At 39.5% G+C, this 11,754-nt stretch overlaps 1 protein-coding gene across 1 annotated transcript in view; it reads left to right on the top strand.

Moving 5' to 3' along the window:
* The window catches only part of LOC128636461 (gap junction delta-2 protein-like), a 27,018-nt gene extending 20,045 nt beyond the window's left edge, over positions 1-6,973 (top strand). The window contains exon 3 of the mRNA XM_053689476.1: positions 6,142-6,973. Within this exon, the coding sequence (XP_053545451.1) occupies positions 6,142-6,973 (832 nt within the window). The remainder of the gene's footprint in view (positions 1-6,141) is intronic.
* The last annotated feature ends 4,781 nt before the right edge of the window (positions 6,974-11,754 follow it).

The raw sequence follows: 11,754 nt of genomic DNA, 5'->3' as shown, positions 1-11,754 counted from the left end.
TGTGCAATGTCCCTTTAAGTATAGAAACTTTCAGTATAGGTAGGAATACCACAGGCTAAATCAACTATTTCAAATTCTGAAATAAAGGTAAATTAGGTAAAATGGATCATTGAGAACAAATTAAAGGGGGGAAAAAAATAGAGTACACTGTCCCTGTAAGTAAAATGTACTTCCATTATCAAATTATGCACAGTCTTTTTATATACATACTTTCTGAGGTACCCGCTGCTACTGAGCATGTGCAAGAGATCACATTGTATACGTATATGAGTCTGTGGTTGGCTGATGGCTGTCATATGGTACAGGGGGTCGGCTAACTGAAGTAAATTTTGAAATTTGACAGAAAAAAATCATTGAATTGTCTTTTTATTATGCACTTGTTGATTATGCAAATCTACTGTATTTACTGGTGCTTTAAAGGGATACTGAACCTAAATTTTTTCTTTCATGATTCAGATTGAGCATGCAATTTTAAGCAACTTTTTAATTTACTCCTGCTATCAATTTTTCTTCATTCTCTTGGTATCTTTATTTAAAAAAACAGGAATGTAAGCTTACGAGCCAGCCCATCTTTGGTTGTACTTGCTGATTGGTGGCTAAATGGTACTCACCAATCAGCAAGCTCTATCCAGGGTGCTGAACCAAAAATGGCCCAGCTCGTAAGCTTTTATTCCTGCTTTTTCAAATAAAGACGAAGACAAATTGAAAATAAGAGTAAATTAGAAAGTTGCTTAAAATTGCTGCTCTATCTGAATCATGATAGAAAAAATTTGGGTTCAATATCCCTTTAAGATAAGTACTAAAGTAGTGCGGTTATCTTAAAGTGATGGTAAACTTTAACAAATCAAATGTCATATATGTAATCTTTGCCATTACAAAATTATATGTGTACTTTTTTTGTATTTAACCCATCTGTGAAAGGGTTAAATTAGTTCATATAGTAATGCTTTTATTGCAATGTTATGCCGGCCCACTTGGATGAACTCTTTTTTTTTTTCATGACAATTCCAGTGAACATCCAATAAACATGTGTGTCATTTGACAATCTTGAAGTCCAGCCCATTTAGAACCCTTAGAAAGCTTATGTAGAGAGTGGGTGGGATTGCTTTATATATCACAACCCAGCCAAAAGAGGAAATGAAGGGGGGGCGGAGGATCAGACAATACCAATTAGGATTATAAATCTTTTATTATAATATATAGAGACTTTAAAAAAAAAAATATTATGTGGTTTTACTTGCAAACTAATATATTTTCATTGCAACATTCTTATAGTCTGAAATTTACCATCACTTTAAATATTGCAATAGTCTCATGACTTGGAAAATAAGCATCCAATATTCTAAATATACTGCTTGACTTCACTATACAAATGAGAATGCCCTTATCAAGTACATAGAACCAAATTACTAGTCGGTGTCATCACAAATTAATTAAAGAGACATGAAACCCAATTTTTTTCTTTCGTGATTTAGAAAGAGCATGTCATTTTAAACAACTTTCTAATTCACTTCTATTATCTAATTTGCTTCATTCTCGTGATATCACTTGCTGAAAAGTATATCTAGATATGCTCAGTAGCTGCTGATTGGTTGCTGCACATAAAGGCCTTGTTTGATTGGCTCACACATGTGCATTGCTATTTCTTCAACAAAGGATATCTAAAGAATTGAGCAAATTAGATAATAGAAGTAAATTGGAAAGTTGTTTAAAATTGCATGCCCTATCTGAATCATGAATGTTTAATTTTGACTAGACTGTCCCTTTAATACAAGGATATATTTTATACAGCACAAATAATACAATAGTTGCAGTTGCCGAATTACCCCAAATGTTAGTTTAATGATTCAGATAGAGCATGCCGTTCTAATTTAATTTCTAATCAATTTGTCTTTGTTCCTTTAGTTATCTTTTGTTGAAAAGCTGGGACGTAAATTTAGGATCATGCAGGTGTCTTGGGCACTATATGTTTTAAACTAAATGGCAGCATTATTTCCTGTCAAATAGTGCTCCAGATGCCTACCTAGGTATCTCTTCAACAAAGAATATCAAGGGAATGAAGCAAATTTGATAATCAAAGTAAATTGGAAACTTTTTCAAATTGTGTGTTCTGTCTGAATCACTAAATACATTTTCCGAGTGCTTAAAGGGATATCCTGTCCAGTTCTACTACTGAAGCTGTAAATATTTGCAAAATTAGTTTTGCCAAATGAATAACGAAGTCAAAATATTTTGCCTGAAATGTGTTCCTTAACTAGGGTGACCATATTGCTGCTTTAAAAAGGGACACATATGAAAAATACGTATGTCAGGGTTCTTATAATGGAACATTATGCAAAACATTTCTTTAAACAGCCCTGACATATGCATTTTTCATATGTGTCCCTTTTTAAAGCGGCAATATGGTCAGTCTATCCTTAACAGAATTAAACAATGAATGAATACAACATTCATTAATATTAAAGAATAAATTAAGGAAAGTATGATGTATTCATTCATTCCGTTAATAAATGAATTTCAGACAAAACATTTAAACTGATTTTTGCACAGCTAGTTCAAACCCTGACCCTTCTGTGCACTGATGGCTTGATCAGTGCAGGAGTTTATTTTTTAAAATGCAGTGATTAACATCCAATAAATTTATACAATGACTTAAAGGGACACGGAATCCAAATGATTTCTTTCATGATTCAGATAGAGCTTTACATTTTAAGCAATTATCTAATTTACTCCTATTATCAATATTTCTTCGTTCTCTTGCTATCTTTATTTTAAAAGCAGGAATGTAAATCTTAGCAGCCAGCTCATTTTGGGTTCAGCACCATAGATAGTACTTGCTTATTGGAGGCTTAAATTTACCCACCAATCAGCAAGCATTACCCAGGTTCTCAACCAAAAATGGGCTGGCTCCTATACACCACATTCCTGCTTTTTAAATAAAGATAGCAAGAGAACGAAGACAAATTGATAATAGGAGTAAATTAGAAAGTTGCTTAAAATCGCTGCTCTATCTGAATCATGAAAGAAATAAATTGGGTTTAGTGTCCCTTTAAATATCTGTATAATTATACAATTAATTTAAAAAATATATACATATTATTAATAACACACAAGCCATTTGGTATTAGAGGACCGCTTAATGCAGTATAATTACATAATTAACAAGTGCACAATAAAAAGACAATGCAATAACACTTACTCTGAATTTCAAATAAGCAGTTGATTTTTTTCAGACAAATTTTTTTCTCTCTCATTTTCCGGCCCCCTGTATCATGTGACAGACATTAGCCAATCACAGACTAGTATACATATAACCTGTGAGCTTGCGCACATGCTCAGTAGCATCTTGTTCCCCAGAAAGTGTGAATATAAAAAGACTGTGCAAAATTTGATAATGAAAGTGAATTGGAAAGTGACTTAAAACTGCTGCTCTTTCTGAATCATAAAAGTTTATTTTGACTTGTGTCCCTTTAATGGTATAAGTGAAGAAGTCATTATTATCTGGTGAGCCAACAACGAAGACGTGTGTAGCTATCACCAGCTAGTTCCAAGCACCCCACTGCAGCCTACCTAGGTGTTCTTTTCAACAAAAGATACCAAGAGAACAATACATTGAAAATTTCTAAAACAAAAATACACGCCCTTTCCAAATCATGTAAGCTTTTTTTTTTTTTTTTTTACTATACCTGGTTTATTAGGTGGAACCTGGATAGACTAATGTTATATACAAAAGTAATTCCATAGTTGTGTTTGTCTCCCATATAGGGCCACGCTAACAGTTACACGCAAGCGATATTGGGTTTATTGTATCTGCGCTCATATTACAGTTGAAAGTAAACGCGACTGCTTGAGTGCAATTGAAGTTAATGTGCGTCAGGTGTAGCGCTCGTATTAAGTTGAAAGTAAGCGCAATTGAAGTTAACGCGCATTGGGATAGCGCAACCTCAGAGCTCTGGTTGACTGTTTCGCAAACAAAAAAGTGTCACAAAAGACATCAAAAATACATTACAAAGTACAGTTACATTTATAATAACACCATCTAATAAAAATGATTCACAGAAAATATTGCACAAAAAAGTTATAAGGGCTCAAAGCTGCAAGGGACTTTAACATAGACATACGTACATAAACATGTTTAAATATATATATATATATATATATATATATATATACACTATCTATAAATATATGTGTGTGTTTATATGTGTGTACATGTATGTATAAGCACATAAATACATATGTACACATATATAGACATATATAAGTGTATTGGAGCCCTTTGTAGTTAAGTAGATAAAAACTTGAAAAAGCATATTTATGCAAAATTCATATGTAATAAAGGTTTTAACTATGTATGCACATAGCACAATATGTATTTATAAATAGATATTCCAATATATATATCTTTATATATATATATATATATATATATATATATATATATATATATATATATAGCTAAGTATAATCATCTATATATATAGGTCTGGGTATATAGTGTACCAAAATAGCATCAGATATATGTAGAAATATGTATTTATTAATAAATAGAAAATATTCTTCCATGCGAAGAACATAGGAATGTGAAATATTAATATTTTCATGTCGGGTTAGTGCAAATTAAAATATGCGATCGGGTTTGCGCGCGAGTAGGGTGTTAAGTTTTTTTTCCCCACTTTCTTTACTCTTTTGACCTCTATGGGGGAATACGTTAGCGCGTGCATGATATTCAAAGTTCGGCTTTTACGCATGTCGGGTTAGTGCGCAAGCAAAAACTTTTTACTTTTAAATTGTATTACGAGCGCTACCTGACCCACACAAACAGCTTACTTCTAGCGGAGCTAAAGCGGGAGAGATAAATACCGTTCCACTTGTAATGTGGCTCATAGTTATGTGTATGGCTGTGTTAAAGTCTGGCACATTTCTCCTCTGCAAGTTGTCCCATCTGCTCGGTGTGCAGACCGGAAACAAGGATCTCTCTCCTGTGTTTAAAAGGGCAACAATTTGGCAGAATGTTTGCTCAAAAATAACGCTTCAGTTATTACACTTCACTTGCGTTTCCAAAGACTCATGTATACATCCAAAAACAGACAACCGCATCCTGTCTCCTTGGTTACACTGTGAACTCTTGAAAACAGAGACCTCCTTTCCAACTCTCTTTAGCTAGGTGAAAAATACTGTTCATAGATCCTTTTCACAAAGAAATATGTTGCTACTCTCTTTCACAGCACCCACACATACTACAGAAAAACAGACATTGCTATATATTTAAAGGAATATTAACATAGAAGAAACAGGTGGTGTTAAAATTAGCAAACAACTTACTTGTTTTCTTGAGAGAAAAAAGCATTTAGAAATTAAGTTCTACTGTCATATGATTTTTGCAGCAAAAATCGCCTACTGTGCATGGGCAATAAATTAGCTGCAGCTAGAGCAGATATCTCCTAGCAACCACATCAAAGGAAAATCTACCCTTTTCCCTTCCTGTAGAGATCACAACCCCCTTGTTTGGCTGTGACAGTAAGTAATGGACCCCACACAAAGTAATTATAAAAAAAAAAAGTTAAATCCTTTCAAAATGATGAATAATACACTGATTTATAGTATAACATACTGCTTAATGCTTTTTTTATTACAAGAAACATATCTCTTCGGATATCTACAATAAGCAATGAACCCACATATAAAATAATATATTGGAAAATATAACATGACAACTGCCACATTCAAGGTATGTTGCACTCAATCTTCTCGCATGAAGACCCACAATGGAATTTATTTTTTCTAGGAGAAGCCTCCAGTATTAGAAATACACTACTATAAAAACAAAAGTCTTCCACATTCGGATATTAACTAAATATACAATTGCACATGTCAAGTAAAAGTAGCACAAACCTACATATGAACACATACCTAGGTTTACGAACATCTCAGAAAAGTAAACACTGGGTTTAAACGAATCTATGGACACAATACATGTATGCTTTCCAAATATATATATGAATTATAGAGCATGTGTAGGGTTTATGAAACTGACGAGTTGAGATATTCATATTTGTGTTTAAATGTGTTGATACTCTGCTTTAAATAAGCTGTGGTTGGTCCATGCATAACATAATTCTTTCGTTTCTTTAATGATAGGATTTTGCTGACCGTGGTTGTTATATTTCGCATCTTGATTGTGGCTATTGTTGGAGAGACCGTCTATGAGGATGAGCAGACCATGTTCATGTGCAATACTCTCCAACCTGGTTGTAACCAAGCCTGCTATGACAGAGCATTTCCCATCTCCCACATTCGTTACTGGGTCTTCCAGATCATCCTAGTTTGCACTCCAAGTCTCTGCTTCATTACCTATTCTGTACACCAGTCAGCCAAGCAGAAAGACCGTAGGTACTCCTTCCTATATCCATTGCTGGATAAAGAACTTCCAAGGGAGAATCGGAGAATAAAGAACATCAATGGGATTCTCATGCAGAACCCTGACCTCTCTTCCAAGGATGAACCAGACTGTCTTGAGGTCAAAGAAATCCCTAACACACCCAAGAAAGCAGCTAAGAGTGCCAAGGTCAAACGTCAAGAAGGAATCTCTAGATTTTATATCATCCAGGTCTTTTTCAGGAATGCACTGGAGATTGGCTTCTTGGCTGGTCAATACTTCCTTTATGGTTTCAGCGTGCCTCCCATCTTTGAGTGTGATCGCTACCCCTGTGTAAAAGAGGTAGAGTGTTATGTGTCCAGGCCCACTGAGAAGACAGTTTTCCTCGTCTTCATGTTTGCTGTTAGTGGTATCTGCGTTCTTCTCAACTTGGCAGAGCTCAATCATTTGGGGTGGCGAAAAATCAAAACCGCAATGCGAGGGGTGCAAGCACGCAAAAAATCAGTGTGTGAGGTTCGAAAGAAGGAACCTTCTACTCTAACTCAAGTGCCAACATTAGGTAGGACACAATCCAGTGAGTCAGCTTATGTTTGACATCCGTTGTATTTAGACCTTTCTATGGACATCAGAACTTTGTCCTCCACTTGGAGTAAATAATAAACACAATGCATTTTGAATGAATGCTGAGCATGGTTACGCACGGGAAACCAGGCGCTGAGTTCTCCACAATTTTGTTGTGCAAATTCCAAATATCTGCTTGGTGGTATGAACCTTTGGTTGATTTAACTAGGTTATAAAAGCTAAGTGTGGGCAATGTGGCAAAAAAATGATCATCACAAACCCTTTTCTGCAAGTACGCTAACGAGTTAAATAGGCCCAGTGCCATTAGAATTTAAAAACTGTACTTTTACAATGGGATGTTTTTCATTTCTGCAATATTCATAATGCCAATGTTTGTGTGATCTAAGAATTCTGGAATGAGAAATATCTGGGGTCTTTGTTTAGGAGCCCTGGAAATGTGCACTAACACAAGAAAAACAAGCCATATAAATTATATTAATGAGTTTCTTCTTATGGCTAATATGGGATGTGGTAGATACTTCCCACGACTGTTACATGCATTTCACCTCAAAATCTTACTAAAAAAGTTCCTAAGTTCTGTTCTGTTTGTGCTTACTAAGGCCGTTCCTAATGTAAAGATACCAACTGAAAGCTTTTTGATTTCCAAGTTGACTTGTCATGATTATAAGAGAAAAGGATAAAGGGACATTATTTCGGACCAGTGGCATACCTTTCCGAGAAGAGGTAGTGCCTAATACGGTACCAATGTAATTTATGGTTATGCAGGGATTTGTGTTATTTTGTGGTAGAGTCCAATGCACAGTAATTTCTGAAGGGAGCTGAAATCATAAGTGTTGAGTGGACCTTATGCCTACCTCTCTCTGCCTAACACTAAGTATGCCCAGTACAAGTTTTCCAATTAAAGAAAGAAAACTTAAGTTTTACACACACCCTCATAAACTCTCCAACTTAGTCAAAGATACCCATATACATCATAAGCTCAGGGCCCTAGCCACAAGCTAAAGTTATTATTGGTGCAGCGACTCAGGATATATTTAGCCACGTTGCAGCCTTGTGCAACGCTACGGTGCTAACTGCAAAAACAAAATAAAACTACAAAAAAAAAAAAACTACCAAGTGTTTCTATACATTAAACTTCAGTACCATGCAAACACGATATCGAAGCTTCATCCCAGATTAATAGCTGGCAATGGTGGAAGAAATCAATATTTCGAATCTGGGTTATTTATTTATTTATTATTCAAAATTGTATGACTGCCCAATTGTTTCTGGGTGGAACTGCATATCGTTCCATGGAATATAATGACAGTGTTAAATAAATCTTGTATAATGCTTGTATTATCATGCACTCAGGCATCAAAAAAATGCAGAATATGAATAAATTTTTGGCTGTGTATTTGTGTTACTATACATGTATGTTATGCATAAAATGTACAGCATCCTGGGGACACAAGATAACCGTGCTTAGTAAAGAACAAACGCTGTGTCCTACAGCTGTACCCTGTAAGGAAGGGAAAGATCCAAGTGTCATAGCTTTCTCCTGTCTGTGTCACTGTCAGGGCCGGATTGGCCTGCCGGGATACCGGGAACAATCCCGGTGGGGTGCCCAGCTATTGGCAGATAGTGAGCAGCAGCAATTGAGGGAGCACAGGGAGCTTGTCGAGCACACAGAGCGAGGCTACTAACCTACTTGAGCTCTGCATGCTCGTGTGATATCCCCCCTCCCCACAGTGCTATTAGAGCTTGCATAGTGAGGCGGCTGCTCTACTCTAATAGCACTGCAGGGATGGGGGGTATTATGACAAGTAGAGAAGCGAGCTGGAGGCCACATGGACTGGCATACTGGGAGCACACAGAGTTCAAGGTTAGTCGGCGGCTGCGTTATCCAGGTATAGGCTTATACCAGGGGGCGGAGTTGGATGTGCTGGTAGGGCAGGTCTGATTTCCCAGTCCGGCACTGGTCACTGTGTCATGCTGCAGGGGAGGAACAGACTCCATATCCCATAGCTCCCTCCTGTCTGTCTTTTTGTTATCCTGCAGGGGAGTGGTAGACTCCATGTCCCATAGTACTTCCTGTTTGCGTCACTCTGCAGGGGAGGGGCAGACCTATTGTTTTATAGCTTTCTTCTGTTTATCTTATTGAGTCACCTGGCAGATGTGAGAAAGACCCAGTGTCCTATAATTCCCTCCTGTATCACCCTGCAGGGGAGGGGTAGACTCCATGTCCCACACTACTTTCTGTTTGCGTCACTCTGCAGGGGAGGGGCAGACCTAATTTTTCATAGATTTCTCCTGTTTATCTCATTAAGTCACCTTACAGATGTGAGAAAGACCCAGTGTCCTATAATTCCCTCCTGTATTACACTGCAGGGGAGGAGTAGACTCCATGTCCCACACTACTTTCTGTTTGCGTCACTCAGCAGGGAAGGGGCAGACCTAATGTTTCATAGCTTCTGTTTATCTCATTGAGTCACCTTGCAGATGTGAGTAAAATCCAGTGTCCTATAATTCCCTCCTGTATCACTGTATTACCCTGCAGGGGGATGGACAGACTTCATATCCCCTTACTCCTTCGTTTTTCACTGCGTAACCCATGTCCATGTTCCATAGCTTTCTGTCTAAAAGTGTCACCCTGCAGGAGGGAGTAACAGATTTTATACCATAGCTCCCTCCTGTCTGTGTCTCCCTGTAAGGGATGGTAAGAATCCATTTCACAGTTATCTCCTACCTGTGTCACCATAAAGGGGTCATGACACCATTTGCCATAGCACCCTCCTGACTCTGTCACTGTGTCACCCTACAGGGAAGGGGCAGGTTCCATAGCAATTTCATGTCCCATAGCTCCCTTCTGTCTGTGTCAACCTGCAAGGGAGAAACATACTGCATTTCCGCATAGCTCTCTCCAGTCTGTCTCACCGTGTCACCCTACATGGAAGGGACAGACTTCACTTTCTATATATTGCTCCTGTCTGAATCACCTTCACCCTGCAAGACACCCTGTGCAATAGCTTATTCCTGTTTCTCATTGTGTGCCGATCTGCTGGTTTTCTAAGTCTATTTTTATTTTCCAGCAGCAAACAGCTCTCCTCCTGCTGCTTCTATTTCCAGAAAGCGCTTGTCTAAATGCATTGCACGCTGCACTGACACTCATTAGAGGAGAGGGAGGGGAGAGTGTGTGGGACAGGCCCCAGGCGTGCAGCGCATAGCACAAGCAGCAGTGCCGTCCTCCCTCTCACACGCACTACTACACCATGACACATATACACAGCACAGACAGCAGCAGTGCCAGCCTCCCCCTCACACGCACTATTACACCATGACACATATACACAGCACAGATGGCAGCAGTGCCAGCTTCCCCCTCATACTCACTACTACACCGTGACACATATACACAGCACAGACAGTAGCAGTGCCAGCCTCCTCACACACGCAACTACACCATGACACATAAACACAGCACAGGTACAGCAGTAGTGACGGCCTCCCCCTCACATGCACTACTACACCATGACACATATACACAGCACAGATAGCAGCAGTGCCAGCCTCCTCACACACATGCTACTACACCATGACACATATACACAGCACAGACAGCAGCAGTGCCAGCCTCCTCACACACACACTACTACACCATGACACTATAGACAGCAACAGCCTCCCCCTCACACACACTACTACACCATGACACATATACACAGCACAGACATCAGCAGTGTTGGCCTCCCCCTCACACGCACTACTACATGATGCACTGACACTCATTAGAGGAGAGGGAGGGGAGAGTGTGTGGGACAGGCCCCAGGCGTGCAGCGCATAGCACAAGCAGCAGTGCCGTCCTCCCTCTCACACGCGCTACACCATGACACATATGCACAGACAGCAGCACCAGCCTCCCCTTCACACACACTACTACACCATGACACATATACACAGCACAGACAGCAGCAGTATCAGCCTCCCCCTCACACGCAACTACACCATGACACACATACACAGCACAGACAGCAGCAGTGCCAGCCCCCCTCACACACACTACTACTACGCCATGACACTATACACAGCACAGACAGCAGCACCAGCCTCCCCTTCACACACACTACTACTACGCCATGACACTATACACAGCACAGACAGCAGCACCAGCCTCCCCTTCACACACACTACTACACCATGACACATATACACAGCACAGACAGCAGCAGCAGTATCAGCCTCCCCCTCACACGCAACTACACCATGACACACATACACAGCACAGACAGCAACAGTGCCAGCCTCCCCCTGACACACACTACTACACCATGACACATATACACAGCACAGACATTAGCAGTGCTGGTCTCCCCTCACATGCACTACTACATGATGACACATATACACAGCACAGACAGCAGTAGTGCCAGCCTCCACCTCACACGCAACTACAACATGACACACATACACAGCACAGGTACAGCAGTAGTGCCAGCCTCCCCCTCACACACACTACTACACCATGACACATATATACAGCAGCAGTACTAGCCTCCCTCTCACATGCACTACTGCACAATTACACATATATACAGCACATACAGCAGCAGTACCAGCCTCCCCCTCACACACACTACTACACCATGACACTATACACAGCACAGACAGCAGCAGTGACAGCCTCCCCCTCACACACACTACTACACCATGACACATATCTACAGCACATACAGCAGCAGTACCAGCCTCCCCCTCACACACACTACTACACCATGACACATATACACAGCACAGACAGCAGTAGTGCCAGCCTC

The sequence above is a fragment of the Bombina bombina genome, chromosome 7, assembly GCF_027579735.1.
Source record: "Bombina bombina isolate aBomBom1 chromosome 7, aBomBom1.pri, whole genome shotgun sequence".
In the NCBI taxonomy this organism is placed as follows: domain Eukaryota; kingdom Metazoa; phylum Chordata; class Amphibia; order Anura; family Bombinatoridae; genus Bombina; species Bombina bombina.
The sequence above is the reverse complement of the archived record's forward strand: the minus strand, read 5'-3'. Positions and strand labels throughout refer to the sequence as shown.